Here is an 18,094-nt window from a genome sequence, read left to right as displayed (position 1 = left end):
ACAAAATAAACTAAAACAAAATTTTATTTGGATTTTCATTTATAACTTTTTTTTGGTTTTCAAACACAAAATAGGTACGATAATGAGAGACCCGACGAACCAAACTGTACAGGACTAGAAACTAAAACATGATCAATAGACTCAAAAACATAAAAAAGACTCCTCAAGCAGCTCCTGAATGCAGTGGTCCTGGGTATCTGTCATGCTCGAGTCCTGGTAAATGAATCCACACCTGAATGAGAAAAATAATACCAAATAGATCAATGACTCAAGACACTTTGCGACACCACAAATCTTCCTATTGGACACATGCAAGACACGATTGAGCTATTTTTTGAAAATTAATCTACGTGGCCAAGAATGGCTAGAAGTGCAAACTCAACAAGGGTGACTACTTAGATATGGAAATACCTAACTAAGGCTTATATGGATTCAACTCCCAATAATCATGATCCAAAATTAATTTGCAGAAATGACCCATTTTGCAAAAACGATCGATATGGTTAGAAGTGGCTAAAGATGCAAACTCAAAAAGGACGAACCTTAAAGTAATATGACACCTAGTTGTGGACTCAAGATCCTAAGACATGGGTTATTGAACCACTTTTGCGAAAATGACCCCATTTTGCAATAATGGCCAATGTGGCCAAAAGTTGCTAGACATGCAAATTCAACAGGAATGGACCTTAAAACTTAGAGGACATCCTGCTGTGGGCTTAAGACTCTAAGACATGGGTTAATAAGCTACTTTGCAAAAATATCCCTATTTTACAAAAACGGCCGATGTGGCCAAATGTGGCTAAACATGCAAGATTTGGCTAAGACCCCGCGAAGCCAAGAACCTAAGACTTACTAGGAAGACCGGACCCTACATGGGCTGCCTACGTATCTCGCCTTGAAAGACGAGGTATGCGTAGTTTGGGAAGATTGGATATGGGAGAAAGATTTAAAAATGACACTAATTTGAAAAAAAAAATATTTTTTGTCTTTTCGAAAAATGATGGAAATGTAAAATATATTTGTATTTTCTTTTTTCTCTCTTTTTTTGATTTTTTATGTAAAATGATGGAAAAGTGCAAAATCTTTTTGGATTTTTCATTTTTAATTTTTTTTGATTTTTTGAAAAATGATGGGAAAGTGTAGAATCTTTTTGGATTTTCATTTTATTTCTTTTTTGATTTTTTTTGAAAAGGTTGTGACAGAAAAATATAACTGGGTCCTACTTGCTTCATTTTTCACCCTTCTTTCCCAAGCATCGGTCCACCAAATGACATTTTTACCCTCAAAGATGCAACATGTATCATATAGGGATGATTAAATGTCTTTTTGGGCCACAGGTCCATTTTTTTTAAAAAATTGGATAGGCTTCCTACAAAAAGACACGGTACCTGGGTCCGAGCCTTGCTAGGTCTAAATGACATGATGCAAATAAAAATGACCTAAAGGCTAACCTAAGTTTGGGGTTCACTAACAAGGTAATTCGGGGGAACATATGGTCGATGGTGGCTGCTCAAGCTTTCCACCCACTCCATACGTCTGATGCCCCCCCCCCCAAATTAAGGGTGACTCAACAAAGAGTTCGTTCACGCGACCCATACTCCGAGACTTGTTGCACAAAGAAGACCCATGGTTATGCAAATGATGACAGTTTATAAAGCAGTAACACATTAAGAAAAGCGATAAACAAATAACCAACAAAACAAGGAAATAAGACAAACAAAGCAAATAAAGAAAACAAATATCTCAACCGAATATCCGAAAAGCCAACAAGATCAAGTACCAGCTCGAACCTGCAAGTTCCCTGCAGAGTCGCCAGAGATGTCACACCCTTTTTTTTTAAAAACTCACTAAACCCTCTTAAATTAATAAAAAGGTTTGTAAAGCTTGAAAAGGATTTTCCAATTAGAATGTGACAAAAATTGTGTTCAAAAGGAAATAACTCAGAGTCGCGACCTGACATTAATTTCGGTGTGTCAGGTCACCGTTTTTTTTAAAAACGATTTTTTCTTTAAAACACTTTGGACTCCAAAACTAAGTCTGCACCAGAGATTCGGGTAAGGAGGTTCAATCGACTCGGGGAGAAGGTGTTAGGCATTCCCCAAGTCCCGTAACTAGTACAGTTGCGTACTCGATTTAGTTGGCTTTTAAAACATTCAAATTGAGGTAAAACACACAAAAATAAAATAAACACACAAGATGCTCGAGGTCGTCCCCACCTAATAAAAGAAAGATAAAATAAAAACGAAATGAGAATAAAGGTGCTACGAGTTCGCTTTTGGCCTCCAATTACAGAATACTACGGGGCATTCCCTGGAATAAAATATATACAAATCCTTCGGGGCATTCACCCGATAAAATTAACTAAGGGAACAACCTCTCGCCTCAAAACTAACAAAAATCCTAAGGCTTGCCTACCCAAGTGTTACGGCCTAATCATGCTACTAGCGATCAAGCGGGTATAGCAACAAATAACTAACAAAATAATCCAAAGCTCAAATTGTTATAAATTTTTCAATTCTCTGCCATGACAATTTTTTTAGAGGAGTCTAAATGCGATTTTGCCTTTTAAATCAGACAAACCCCCTACGGCCCATTTATCAATTGAACGACAAAATCCAACAAATCAAAAGAGCTTCATTTCATCAAAATTTGATGAACAACACAAACGCCAATCAAAAGAACACAAAAGCAATATGAATAACAACTGAACAAATACTAATAATTTCGAACACTCATATACCACACAACTTCATTTCATCAAATTTACTACGCGGAATTGAAAAGGAAGACGAAGGTAAGATTCTGACCTCAATTTAACAAGGACTTAATTACAGTAAACTCCGACAATTTAAATCTGACCGGAAAAAGCCACAGTAATAGGAGCGCACTGCGAACGACATCGCCAAAACTTCGAACACTCATTTCGACTTCATTCTATTTCAAACGAAAATTCAGAAGAAGAAACGGAATTATCCCTATTTTTTTGTATTGTTTCTGATTTTGAAGTAAACAAAACCCACGAACACTTTTCCTCTGATTTCTCCTACTATGCGTATGTGTGTGTGGATAAACGGAGATGGCAGTGTCTTGGGCGGCGGCTTGGAGGGGTGGTGAAGAAGAAGGGTGAACGTCGGTTGGGCTTCTCCAGTGGGTAAACGGCTGAAGCTGCTCGATTTCGGGGTGTGCTTGACGGTGGAAGGGTGGTCGTGTGGCAGCGATCGAATTTTGAAGGGTGGGGGCTGTTCTGGGGTCGCCGGCGATGGCTTTTCGCGGCTGAAGATTTTGGGGAACTAGGGTACTGTTTGGATGAGGGGTGACGGCTGGTCAGGTTCAAAAAAAATGGGTCTGTTTGGTTGTTGAAGCTAGCCAAGGGAAACGACTGCTTCTTCTTCTCTTGGTCCAAAGGGATTTTTGGTTAAGGTGAAGATGAAGAAGGGGGTCCTCTTTTGGTGAGGGGTCACGGCCCTTTCTCAAGTGTGTCGGAGATTAGAGTTATTTTAGGGTATTTGGTTTAATGGGCTAAGGGAGAATTCCGAAAATGGGCCTAAAATTGGACCTATCAAAACACAAAACTGGCCCAAAATTCATTCTTCTTTTCCGAGGGTAAAATAAAAGTATCACAGATAATAAAAATATAATTAACAATTGACTTTAACTGAAATGGAATTGAAACGAAATAATTTTTTCCAAAGACTATACTAAAAATAGGATAATTAAAATCATCGTAAAATTAAAATAATATTACTACCAAAACACTAATATCTTTGAAAATAAAGTTAAACTATTTTTTGTATTTTTGAATTTTATGAAAGATAGATAAACTAAAAGTAACAAGATGAAATATCAATTTCCTAAATAAAAGAAAATATTTTTGTAATTTTTATTTTTGTGACAAAATAAAGTAAAAAAGTTAAAACTAGGTAAAATAGCAATATTAGGCCTAAACTAAATATCTAAAAGCTAAAAAGTGTAAAATCTCGGGGAGGATCAAAAATTACATGTCTACAGTTGCCACTAGGGGCTCCAGCTGATGTCTACTTGAAGATGCAGTACGTGTTCTTGCCAACTGCGAGAGAACAAGAGTATAAGAGTTCAATTAGCAATGAGAGAATAAAATCGCACGACAGAGAAGAATAGAAGTGAAATTTGTTCCTAAACTTTATAGCCTCTGGAAGATAAGTACAGATGTCTCCGTACCGATCCTCCAGATTCTACTAAGCCTGCTCGTGACTTGTGAGACCTAGGCAACCTAGTGCTCTAATACCAACTTGTCACGGCCCAAAATTCCCACCTTCGGGACCGTGATGGCGCCTAACATTTTACTTGTTAGGCAATCCAATGTTAGAGGATCTTTAAGACAATTTTCATCAATTTCAATAAGTAAAGTCAATTAAACCAAAATGAAACTAAAACTTAGTGCGGAATAACATAACAACCATTAATATTTAGTACAACCTGGATCTCGAGTCACAATTCATGAGCTTCTAGAATTTCTACAAACAGGGTCTGAAATAAGTACAATTGTCTCGAATGAAAAGAGCGGTAAATAAGGGAAAATGGAAGGGGACTCCAAGGTCAGCAGACACCAACAGATTTACCTCGAGTCTCCAAGTCAGCTGATCCGAGATAATGCACCTCACGGGCAACTAGGACCAATACCAAAATCTGCACAAAAAGTGCAGACTGTAGTATGAGTACAACCGACCCCACGTACTCCGTAAGTGTTGAGCCTAACCTCGATGAAGTAGTGACGAGGCTATGACAAGACACCCACGTAAATAACCTGTGCAGATAACAATCTACGTACAAGATAAGAACAAATAAAGGCTAAATATGTACTATTGGAAGAGGACATGCGAAAGGGGTACAAGATACGATAAATACAGCAGGAAATGATAACCAGAACAGTAAATATGCCTTCAACACAAAGAATAAAACTGCACGGCATCACCCTTCGTGCATTAACTCTCAAAATATGGCACAGCATCACCCTTTGTGCATTAACTCTCACAATATGGCACAGTATTAACCTTCGTGCATTAACACTCAAATACGGTACAACATCACCCTTCGTGCATTAACACTCTCCCTTACCATATAACAATGAACATATAACAACGGGGAGATAGAATGAACAAGAACAAGGCTTACGTCAAAATGGTCCCACAATACCAACCTCAATTTTAGAAATAATACTCAATTATCATAGCTAGTCCATAAAAGCGGGAAAAACGATCAATTTAGTAATTAACTATTCTAAGTATGGATATCATGATCAAGGAAAGTAATAAATTACAAGAAACAAGTCTCACCCGCATGCTTTAACCAAACAACAACGCATAAGTACTCGTCACCTCACATATATGTTGTACCCAACATCTAGACATGTAGAAAATAGGCAAACAAATCCTAATCCCTCAAGTCAAGTTTAACCACGACACTTACCTCGCTCCAAAGATCAACTCAAAGCTCAACCACAACTTTGCCTTTCAAACAAGCCTCTGAACCAACACAATCTAGCAAATTATTAACCAAACGATTCAGATTAAGCCTTAGGAACTACTCACGATTGCAAAAGATTCAATTTAGGTCATTATTGAAAAAGTCAACTCCCGGGCTTACTGGGTCCAAACCCAAAATTTGGATCAAAACCCGATCACCCATTCACCCCGAGCCCGGTTATATAATTTGTTTTGAAATCCGACCTCAATTTGAGATCTAAATTTTAATTTTATAAAAATCCCTAATTCTACCCAAACCCCCAATTTTCACCATGAAAACACTAGATTTTAGGTTGAAATCTTATGAAATATAATGAAATATAGAAAGAAAATAGGGTAGAATCACTTACCAATGGATTGAGGAAGAAAGACTCTTGGGAAAATCGCCTCTAGGGTTCTCTAGGTTTGAAAATTTGAAGAAATGAGAGAAATCCCGTCTAATTCAGCTTTTGACCAGTTGTAGATGTCGCAATTGCGACCTGGGGTTCGCAATTACAAACCACGCAAATGCGAGCTTTTCTTCGCAAATGCGAAGTCCCACACTTTCTGCTATCATCGCAATTGTGATGACTTGTTAGCAATTGCGAACAGTGGCCTTCTCACAATTGCGATCCATTGATCGCAAATGCAAACTCAGGTTGACCCACCCCTCTTTGCAGTTGAGACCCTAACAGGAATTGGATTATTTCGCAATTGCGAACACTGACCTTGCAAATGCGAGGTCAGAGACTTGCTCCAGAACTGAAGCACACCAGCAATATTTCTAAGTCCAAATTAACTCTGTAGCCTATCCGAAATTCACACGAGCCCTCGGGGCTCCAAATCAAACATGCACACAAGTCCAAAAATATCATACGAACTTGCTCGGGCGATCAAATTGCTAAAATAACACCTAAAACTACGAACTGAACACCAAATCAAATGAGATTTTCAAGAAAACTCATGAACTTCTATTTTAACAATCGGACGTCTGAATCACGTCAAATCAATTCTGTTTCTCACCAAATTTGACAGACAAGTCATAAATATAGTAATGGACCTATACCGAGTTTCGGAACAAAAATACGGACCCGATATCAATAAAATCAAACATTGGTCAAACTTTTAGAATCACTAAGCCTTTAAATCTTAATTTTTCAACAAAATATGATAACTCGAGCTAGAGACCTTCGAATTCGTTTCTGGACATACGTCTAAGTCCCAAATCACGATACGGACCCATCGGGTACGTCAAAAATACGGATCCGGGTCCGTTTGCTCAAAACGTTGACCAAAGTCAACTAAAATGAATTTTTAAGGCAAAATTTTATATTTTATCAGTTTTTAACATATAAGCCTTCTGAAAAAATACCTGCACTGCCCACGCAAATCGAGAAAGTCTAAAATGAGGTATTTGGGGCTTCGAAATACGGAATTAGGTTCTAAAACTCTAGATGACCTATCGGGTCATCACATATACTTAAGTACCTTCCTCAGTTGACCATGGTACTAGAGTTTTCATGAAGTTAGATGATAAACTTGGCTCTTAATTTCAAATTTTATGTTTTATCTTTCTGTTGAACTTTATTTTTTTTTATCTCGACAATACTTACAAAAAGACTATTTATAAATTCAATGATGTTTTTAACGATCGCGCGAAGCGCGAGTAAATTAACTAGTACCAGATAGAATTGAAAAATTTACAATGTGTTTATATAAATAATAAATAGAAACCCATTAATATTTGGAGTTAATTAAGAAAATGACATGAATGAGAGTGCAAAAATTATTTAATTAGTGGTCAAATCAGCAGAAAGCAATGTTAGTTGCCAGCAAAAGCAGAAAAGGAACGAGGCTGTCTTGATAGTAAATGGGGATTTGCAAATTGCATATCTCTTTCTTTCTATGTTCTGTTTCATACGTAAGTTCCTCTTCAACTGTAGCTGTCTCACATAGCATTATTTCTTGCTCTCTAACCAGCAATTATCCACTAAGTAGGGGCAGAATTATAATTTCAAATTTATTAGTTCTGACCTAGCCATAAAACTCATAATTAGTCTTAAGTATTGGGCTTGCAATTAAATATTTGTACATATTTAATAAATATACATGGCTAGAACAAAAGCTATTAAATTCGTCTGAACACGTAGGTAATACTCTACCTTCGTCCCTTTTCACAAGCAAGGGCAGAACCACATGATTTAAAGAGTTTTATATATTAAATCTTCTTGTCGAAAAATTATATATTGTATATATAGATTACAAATTATTATGCATATATATAAATCTTTGAATATTTTTTATATAGGAGAAGGTTCTATTATTATGGCAAAGTTGACTCAAATTTGCTTTAGGATGTAGCTGTCAATCTCATGTGTGGCATTTTATAATTTTTTTCCAGAATTCTTGGCTCGACTACTGTTTAAAGGTGAATTTAGGATTTGAATTCTATGGGGTTCAACTTATAAGATTCTTAGCATTGAAATACTTTTAAAGTTATGAATTCATATCTACTATTTATTTTAATTTTAAATAAATCTTACATATAAAGTTATATTCCACATCAAAAGTTATGAGTTCAATTAAATCCGTACTTATGATGCTACATCAGCCTCTGCCACTGTCCACAAGGTTGAAACAGATAAGGATACAAAACATCCATGTTCCAAGTAAAGCTGTTGGAACACACAACCAGGTTACAGGTAGCAGTTGCCACAATAACCAGTGCCATTCTTATGCATTTCTAGCAGGAATGGGAGGGGGAAAAGTAAAAGTACAAGAGAATTGGAGGGTAATCCAAGTTTACCCGATCGCTTAAATTTAAAATAGCTAACAAATATATATGTGTATGTATGTATATATACCGATTAGAAAAAAGTAAATAGTGAATCTAGCTGAGGATTTGAGTAAAGATACCTTCATCTTTGGGGTAATTGCACATATAGTCATTCACAGGGATGTCATTTAGAGATTAACCAGTACTTATCTTTTCCTAAATTTTTAAACTAAAAATCTTAACTTCAGGACAATTCACAACATTAAATAGCAGCCCTTAGAATGGCTACATGGTGTCATTTCTACATTATCTTTTTGTGTAATCCAAGGGAGTTTCTAATGAAATGTTTGCATCTTAAATGTTATCCTTCTTGAAGACTCTTCAAACTAGGCCTTCATTCTTCATTTTTTTCGGAAATGGACCTCTTTATTCTCTTGGGCTTCAGTCTTTTTGAATGTCAAGACATTTCAAATAGGCTTTTACTCTTCAGGTCATCAAAAAATGGGCTCTTAATTTTGTGGGATTCAGTCTTCCGCTATTATTTTTGGGATTTTTACCTATCTATACCATATATCAAATCTTATTACCAAAAATATTCATAATTTGTTATTTACCCGTGTAGTCCACACTTTTACTACAAATTATATACCAATCCAAAAATAGGTAGATTTTGCCCTAAAAAAAAGCCCTAAAATGAGGCACCAGATCTGCGTGTGATTCTGTCAACATCAAATTCGAATTGCTGCGTAATTCTCTCCTTCCTCAACGGAAAGAGATCTCTCTTCTCTCACTCAACTACAATTCTCAAAAAACGCAAGCTACTGAAGCTCCAGTAATCAAACGGAAAGGAGATTTCTGTTCTTCATCTTCATCTTCATCTTCATCTGTTCTTCCATATATTTTCCACCATTGATAGCCATTAAAAAGCTTGAAAGCTTTGAATTCAAATTTGGGTTTTCAAAAATCATTATTTGTTTGGATTGGGTGTTGTTGTAAATAATTCGGAATATGTTTAGGAGTTTATATCTCAATTTTGAGGGGTTTTGGTGAAGATTAGACTTGGTTTTGACTGAATTTTAGATTGAAACTCGAAGAAGAAGAAGAAGAAGAAGAAGAAGAAGAAGAGAAGAAGAAGAAGACGTATTTTCAGAAATTGTAGATAAATTGTAGATAAATTGTAGATAAATTGTAGATGAATTGTAGATTGGGAAGACTAAAACTTCTACAAATCTTCTACAATTATGTCGAAAATGCCAATTATGCTACAATTGAAATGAGAATTTGGATATTAAAATTCAATGTATCTATTTTGTAGATATCTTGTAGATAAATTGTAGATTATTTGTATTCTGATTGTAGATGCATTATTTTCTGTTTTCACAAATCCAAAACGACTAAAGCTTCTACAAAATCTTCTGCAAAAAACAGTCTACAATTTATCTACAATTTTTCTAATTTGACTACAATTTGACTACAAAATATCTATAAATTCTGGAAATATGTCTTCCTCATCTTCTTCTTCGAATTTCAATCGACTGTGTTAACCAGTAACCTTCAACCACTGTCCAAAAAAAAAATAGGTCAAAGAATTTCGAACTCTCTGCCATTATTATTTCCAGTGGGAATTCAAGCGGTTGGATCAAAGAATTTAAAATTTTCTTGTGAATCTGAAAATATGATATTCTTCGACGGTGGTGGGCAGTTGGGGATGATCAACGAGAGGAAGCATAGGAGCATCGTGAGTTGTGTGTGTGTTGTGAACAGTTGAGATGAAAGGAAAGAGAAAGTGGGAAGATACAGTCCTATAATTATGCCTAATATAAATGAACCCTTAATTATATCCCTAATTTGAATTATGGTATAGAAATGGTAATTTGGTATGCTTAAATGTAATAAACACAAACCTTAAACATTGAGGGTAATAAGGTTTGATATATGGTATAGATAGGTAAAAATCCCATTATTTTTCGTGAAAATGACACTGTATAGCCGCTATTAAAATAATAACTTTATATACATACATACATACATACATGCATGCATACATACATACATACATACATACATACATACATACATACATACATACATACATACATACATACATACATACATACATACATACATACATACATACATACATACATACATACATTTTGTGTGTTATATACAAATTTTATACACTTTTTCCTTTACCAAACGTAAATAGTTTCTGCGCGAGCTAAAATTGAAAAAATCCCTCATTTCTTTTCGGGGCTTTTTTATTCTTTGGGCATCTTGTTCAATCATGGAAGCGAGAGCGGAGGGAGAGTAGAAGTTAGAGGTTCGGCCGAATTCAGTAGTTTTGGTTCAAACCATGTATTTGTCTTAATAGATTCATTGAATACGTATAAATTATTAACTTAGAACTCAATAGCTTAAAAGATTTAGAATTCTAAACCCATAATCTTCGAATCATGGCTTCGCCTTTGCTTTACCAAATTGCTGATTGTTTTCTTAAATTCTTATTTAGAGTAGATTCAATCCACAAAGGTACCACACCTTTTGCACAAGGGTACTCCTTATCTAAAAAGTTGGGCCCACCTGATCCTCCATCTGAGGTATATATGCTGACTGAACTTAGCCACCTATTCTCTATCCATTATAGAATTTACTTTGTACAAAATTTATGTAATGGAATTTCAAAATCATAAAATATTACCCCCTTCCTGCCAATGTTCAGATTTTAAGGGTCAAACGAATTAACTTTTTATCATAGTTTTTATATATCTTTTAACTATTTTAAATTATTAATTATTACAGTACTCTTAAAATATTTTAAGTACTTTTATTGTGACACACTTAAAAGTTCTATATTGAAATACACGGTCAAAATTAAAAGATTTGAATTTCGGAAAACAAAAAGTATCATACAAAATTGGGACAAAGGGAATAGTATAAAGGTTTATGAATATACAAGTGATAAAATTATTGTTTTGATAAAAATGTTTATTAGATTATTATATTCTCTGCATTCTATTTCAAAGTCATGAGAATTTGAGTAGGCATTTGGACAATATTTTGGTTGGAATGAGAATTTGAGTAGGATTATCGTTTTTTATTAAATAGAAATCTTAATATTTTTCTTGTTTGGGTTAAGAGACGCAAATCTAGTTGCTCACTGCTTGACAAAAGAGTTTAGAAATTATGCTAATTTTCTCTATTGGGAGTATGCTCCTAATTTTATTGTAAACTTGTTGGTTGTTGATTCAACATAATAAAAGTCTTTATTTGGGTTGAAAAAATAATATTTGAAACTTGAAGTTGTATTTAAACATTCAATTTGAATAAAGTCGAAGGTTTATGAATGAAAGCTTTACTATTATTTCATTTGAAGTGCTCCTAATACAAAATTTTCAATTATTCACCAATATTCATGGATTTAGCTTATATACAATTATAGCATAAATAATTGTTTTACTTGCGGTGTATTTTAATCTTTTGGAGCAGGTAATCTATCTTATTTTTCAGGCTATTAATTCCTATTTTTATGGACAACTTCTTTAGTTACAATTTAGGTGATATAAAAGTTAAACTCCTCATTTCAAGTACAGAAATCCATATTTACAAATGCTGATAGCTGAACTAGTACATTTTGAAAGTAAATTGAATTTGCAGCCTGGTGTACTAAGCTTTCGCTATGTGCGGTTCGGGGAAGGGCCGGACACAAGTGGTTATTGTATGCAGTCTTATCTTGCATTACTGTAAGAGGCTGTTTTCACGGTTCGAACCCGTGAAATCCTAGTCACATGGCAACAACTTTAACCATTACGCTTATGCTTAGGCTCACCTTCTACATTTTGAAAGTACTGAAATACTATTATTCATGGGAAAGATTTTCATACCACTTCATGCATTGGACTGAACAGCTAAAAAATAGTACAAATTTTCTGATACTATGCCTTGGTTCAAGAATCTCATCAAAATTTCCACTACCATTTTGAACCAACCATCTTCCAAATCTATAACCCCATTTGCCTCACCTCCACTGACCCAATTTTTTCTACAATTCACTAAAGATTACTCTACTAATATTGGTTCTAAACATGCTGGAATGGAACCAACAAAAACTGACCAAAAACCAAGAATTGTGGTGCTAGGTTCAGGATGGGCTGGTTGCAGGCTAATGAAAGACATTGACACAAACATTTATGATGTTGTTTGTGTGTCACCTAGGAATCATATGGTTTTCACTCCATTGTTAGCATCTACTTGTGTTGGAACTCTTGAGTTTAGGTCTGTTACAGAACATATTGGGAGGATTCAACCTGCTATTTCAAGAGAACCAAGTTCTTATTTCTTTCTTGCTAATTGCACTGGCATTGATTTTGATAAACATATGGTATGAATATTTTCTTCCTCCTTTTCATTTTCTTGTTGTTTTCTATTTTAATTCCTAGACCCCCAATATTTGTTTCCCTCTGCTTATGCTATAAAAGGTCAACCTGTTGCACAAAGCATTCCGCATTTACACAGGGTCCGGGGAAGGGCCGCACCCTAAGGGGTGTGATGTAGACAGGCTACCCTAATGCAAGCATTAGTGGCTGCTTCCACGGCTCGAACCCCTGACCTATAGGTCACACGGAGACAGTTTTACCATTGCTCCAAGGTTCTCCTTCTGTTTATGCTATACGTTGGCATAATGGTATTTATGAGTTCCTTGAGGTATTTAAAAGGCTAGTATCATCTTTTATATTCTATCGAGAGTTCGGATTGCTCCACCTAACGGCTGATGAAAAGCCAATAGGACATCATTAGTTTTATCGGGCATGAAATTGCATTCGCTAATAGAGCTTCCTGCAATTGCACCCTAGGAGAGTGCAAATGGCATGTTGAATGATATTGTTCCACTTGGTAGCTTAACTTAACGTAACCCCTCTATGTCCAGGGACGGAGCTAGAGGGGCGGAAAGGGGTTCATCTAAATCTCCTTTCCTGTAAAATTACACTGTATATACTAGGTCAATTATTTTTTTCCTTATGTATAGTAGATGTTGAACCCCCTTGATGAAGATCCCGTCTCCGCATACTACCTCTAACACGCAAGTTTGCATTGTACTTGTAGGTACAATGCCAAACTGTGACAGAAGGAGTTGAAACCTTGGAGCCATGGAACTTCAATATTTCATATGACAAGTTAGTCATTGCCTCTGGAGCACAAGCTTTGACATTTGGAATTAAAGGTGTAAAAGAGCATGCTACTTTTCTTCGCGAAGTTTACCATGCTCAGGAAATACGAAGGAAACTACTCCTAAATCTCATGCTTTCTGATGTGCCTGGTAAGATTTTCATTCAGAGGTTTTTGCAAGGACAATGTAGAGTTAGTTTCATGAATGATCCCTGAACTTCACTCATTATAACAGTAAAGTGGTAGCTATTTGTTAATCACATTAAAGTAACTGAACTATGCCTTGGTTCAGTTATTTTACTGTAACATCTGCTATAGTGGGCGACATTCAGTAACCATACATGAAATTAACATTAACGTGAACGATGTGATATCTAGAGGATATTATTGACTGATTTCTCACTTTTGGTCATGGCTGAGACAGGAGTTACAGAGGAAGAAAAGCGTCGACTTTTACATTGTGTTGTAGTTGGAGGTGGACCAACAGGAGTTGAGTTCAGTGGTGAACTTAGTGATTTTATCCTAAGGGATGTTCATCAAAGATATTCTCATGTCAAAGACTACATTCGCGTCACATTGATTGAGGCAAGCTTGTCTCAATTTCTATAACTGTTTTCTCATTTGATAGAAAGGAGCTCTGCTTATATTTAAGTAAGCTCTATGTCCTTAATTGACAGGCAAATGAGATATTGTCCTCCTTTGATGATCGTTTACGTGTATATGCAACCAAACAGTTGACAAAGGTGAGATTCTGAGTAAAATGGTATGTAAATTTTTACTGTGCTATAGCATATGTTAAAGGATATACTACATAGTCAGGAGTTCCTTTATGTTATCCAAATTGAATTTCTGGATCCTATTTTTTGTTAATGTCTTAGTTTTCAGTCAGGAGTTCGTCTAGTACGAGGCCTCGTACAAGATGTGCAACCTGAGAAGATAATTCTTAGTGATGGCACTGATGTTCCATATGGTCTGTTAGTTTGGTCTACTGGTGTTGGACCTTCACCTTTTGTGAATTCACTGGATATACCAAAAGCTAAAGGGAGGTAAGTCGAGATTTCATGTTACAACTTCTTAAACATAGCTGGATATTTGACACATTGCTATATGTTACTATGATTTTTCCATCTGTTCTATTTCCGAAAAGTAGACTTTGCCTGTATTGTTTTATTCATCAGTTTTGGTGCTTTAACAGGATTGGAATTGATGAATGGTTACGCGTCCCATCGGTACAGGATGTCTTCTCAATTGGTGACTGCAGTGGTTTTCTTGAAAGTACAGGCAAACAAGTTCTTCCAGCTTTGGCACAAGTAAGTTAAAGGGATGCAGGCAAACTGCTACACCTCAATCTCAAGCTTGTTGGTCGGAAATTATTTAATGCATATCGTCATATAAAAAAATACTGATTTGTTGCCAGCCGAAGAAATATCCAAAATGTTCAACCCTCCTCAGGCTAAAGAATGATCAAAAGCTGGGGTGGAGCTACATAAAACGAAGGGAGTTCGATTGAATCTCCTTTCCTATATGAAAATTGTTGAATGTCTTGACATAAGGGAAGTTTGTAGCCTAATGGCAAAGGTGGTTTTAAATTTTGTGTTAGGTCGCAAGTTCGTGTGTGGCATTCTTACATTTTGTTTGAACTTCTTTATTAGAATTTCTGACTCTGTCACTGTCAACAATATTAGATATTTTAGGTTTTGTATCGTTATGTTAATCGAATTTGTGGCGACATATGGTGTCTGCATTGTTGATTATGAGATGTTGTGAAGGTGAAGTTGAAGAGGTAACCACTTTTTTATTTAGCTCTTTGTGTAGCATATTGTTTATTGGATATGAAAAGGTGAACCTTGGAGCAATGATAAAGCTGTTTCTATGTGCCTATAGGTCAAGGGTTCGAGCCGTACTAATGCTTGCATTTGGGTAGGCTGTCTACAACACAACCCTAAGGGTTCGACCCTTCCCTGGACCCTGTATGAATGCAGGGTGCTTTATGCACCGAGCTGTCCTTTTATTTATTTGTTGTATATTTGTGGCTGATGATTACTATCATATAATTGTTTTGACATACTTGTGTTTGAGTAAATTATCTCTAATTGTCTGACAAGAGTGGGTTGTTCTAGCGGTGAACACCCTCTACTTCCAACCAAGAGGTTGTGAGCCGGAGTTCTTGGAGGGAGGGATGCCGATGATCTATCGGAAACAGCCTCTCTACCAAGGGTAGGGATAATACACATTACCCTCCCCAGACCCCGCCGGTGAGATTATACTTTATTGTTGTTGTTGCTGTCGTCATCGTCGTCTTATGATGTCAGGTGTATTTGATCAGGTTGCAGAGCAGCAGGGAAAATATCTTGCAAGTATGATAAACAGGATGGGTAAAGAAGGTGGAGGACATGCCAATTCTGCAAATAAAATGAATTTGGGAAATCCATTTATTTATAAACACTTGGGAAGCATGGCTACTATTGGTAGATACAAGGCCCTTGTTGACCTTAGAGAGAGCAAGGTTTCCTCACTTTCAATATATGAGTTTAATTCTTTTGGCCATTTGCATAAATGACCTTTTTTAGGCATCTCTTTAACTTTTGCCCCTCGTAAGCCTAAATTTTTCAGCAAAAAATTAAAAAAAAATCGCCCAACTACTCTAGAGGCATATTTTAGCCGCATTGGGTTGATGGGGGACAGAATTTAAAGAGTTGCTTTAGAAAAGGCCATATGGTACATACTACCACTAATTTATATGCACTGACATAATTAAGAGCCCGTCTGGACATAAGAATTTTTTCAAAAAATTTCACTTTTTTTCGAAATCAGTGTTTGACCATAAAATTTTCAATTTTCACTTCATAAATTTTGGAATTTTTCGAAACTTTGAATAACTCCAAAAAGCTATTTTTTAAAATTTTCGTGCAGATCACTCACAAAACTTCAAAAACAACCCAAAATTATATTCATGTCCAAACAAAACTCTAATTTTCAAATATCATTTTCACTTGAAAATTTTTTTACTTTTTTTTTTTTTTTGGAATTTGATAATTCTTATGTCCAAACGCCCACTTAATATCCTATCAGTCACCTAAAGAATTACTACATGCAACTGTCAAATAACATTGGGATTAGTATCCCGAAAAATTAAGCAGGTTACCCTGCTAATAAAATTTATTTACACAATCAATATAAATGCTTCTTAGCTGCTAAAACTTGTTAGCTTGCTAATTGGAAACATATATGGTGCAGGAAGCAAAGGGTGTATCTATAGCAGGATTCACGAGTTTGCTTGTTTGGCGTTCTGCATATTTGACTCGTGTAGTGAGCTGGAGGAACAGATTCTATGTACTGATTAACTGGTTGACAACCTTAATCTTTGGCCGTGATATAAGTCGGATTTAGACAAAACATCCGGAACATACCTGTCGTACAGTAGTGTTTGCAGGATTTTGTGCAAGCGATGTCCGTCTATTGTCACAACTCTACTATGAGCTTGGGTTGAGGTGTGGAAATTACAAGGCTTTATTTCCTGTTTCGGAATGTTTTTATTTTGTAATATTTCCATTAGATATCGTCACACTGTATATATAGCTAAGTAATATTTTTTTTCAAATATAATGTTTATATATATATATATATATATATATATATATTGTGAATCTTTTTTGCGAAACAATATCGGATGACACCCCTTGTAAAAGGGATGCAGCAGGTGTCTCTGCCATTGCTCACCGTTAGGGGTGTTCAAACCGAACCAAAAAATCGCACCAAATCGAAAAGTCAAACCAAAACCGATAAAAAAACTCAAGTAGGTTTGTTTTGATTTGGTTTGGTATGGAACAAAAAAATCTGAACTAACCCGAAATATAAATATATAATTTATATATAAGATTTTATATAAAATTTTCTTTATAAAATGTCTAAAATATTTGAGACTCTCTCCTGAGATGTAATATTTAATAGAACTATGAAGTGCATCCATATTTATTTACGTTAAATAATGGGTTTTATCATCACTTTCTTATCAATTGTTATTGATATGTGTCAATCTCTTTGTTCTTTAAATGTCACACCTTCTTTTTTCTACCCCGGAAGGGGCATAAGGGAGTTTTTCCAATTAAAGTGACAACTGAAACAGGATTATTTTATTTAGAAATCAGAGTCGCTACTTGGGATAATTTATGGTGTTCTAAGTCACTGGTTTTAAATCCCGAATCGAGGAAAGATTGACTCTGCTTTACAGTCCGCGAAACACAGAAATCCGGGTAAGAAATTCTGTTAATCCGGGAGAAGGTGTTAGGCATTCTCGGGTTCCGTGGTTTTAGCACGGTCGCTCAACTGTTAATATTGTCCTATTTATTTGATTTTAAAACATCTTTGAAACCTATGTGCATTTTTAATCCTTTTAAACCGCTTTTAATAATTCAATTGTCATACAACTAATTATTTGATTACACGTTGTGAATCATGTCACGGGAACAGTACCCATGATCCACAACATGTTTATTTTATTAACAAGATTAAATTGTGGTCGGGTCACATAAATGTACCCCCGGATTTAGAAATTAGGCATCACAACTACGTCACGGGAACCGTACCCGTAGCTATGGTAATTTATTTAATTAAATGCGCCTAAAGCAAACTACGAGAGTTCAAGGCATTTTCTACACTAGTTAAGATATCA

At 35.6% G+C, this 18,094-nt stretch overlaps 1 protein-coding gene across 6 annotated transcripts; it reads left to right on the top strand.

Moving 5' to 3' along the window:
• Positions 1-11,938: 11,938 nt before the first annotated feature.
• Positions 11,939-17,022, top strand: LOC104231864 (internal alternative NAD(P)H-ubiquinone oxidoreductase A1, mitochondrial). 6 transcript variants are annotated; one of them, XR_011405585.1, is made up of 9 exons: positions 11,939-12,637; positions 13,360-13,573; positions 13,847-14,007; positions 14,100-14,165; positions 14,308-14,468; positions 14,618-14,732; positions 14,840-15,205; positions 15,307-15,370; positions 15,749-15,836. XR_011405585.1 is itself a non-coding variant. In XM_009784916.2 (8 exons), the coding sequence occupies exons 1-8, from the start codon at positions 12,194-12,196 to the stop codon at positions 16,810-16,812; spliced, it is 1,494 nt and encodes a 497-aa protein (XP_009783218.1). In that variant the 5' UTR covers positions 11,955-12,193; the 3' UTR covers positions 16,813-17,022. The 6 variants fall into 6 exon arrangements, 2 of the variants coding, with proteins under 2 accessions (XP_009783220.1, XP_009783218.1); XR_712190.2 differs by having other exon boundaries at positions 15,307-15,841; XR_011405584.1 differs by having other exon boundaries at positions 14,840-15,370.
• The last annotated feature ends 1,072 nt before the right edge of the window (positions 17,023-18,094 follow it).

Source organism: Nicotiana sylvestris, chromosome 2, assembly GCF_000393655.2.
Source record: "Nicotiana sylvestris chromosome 2, ASM39365v2, whole genome shotgun sequence".
NCBI classification, from domain to species: domain Eukaryota; kingdom Viridiplantae; phylum Streptophyta; class Magnoliopsida; order Solanales; family Solanaceae; genus Nicotiana; species Nicotiana sylvestris.
This window is presented reverse-complemented; position numbering and strand designations above follow the sequence as displayed.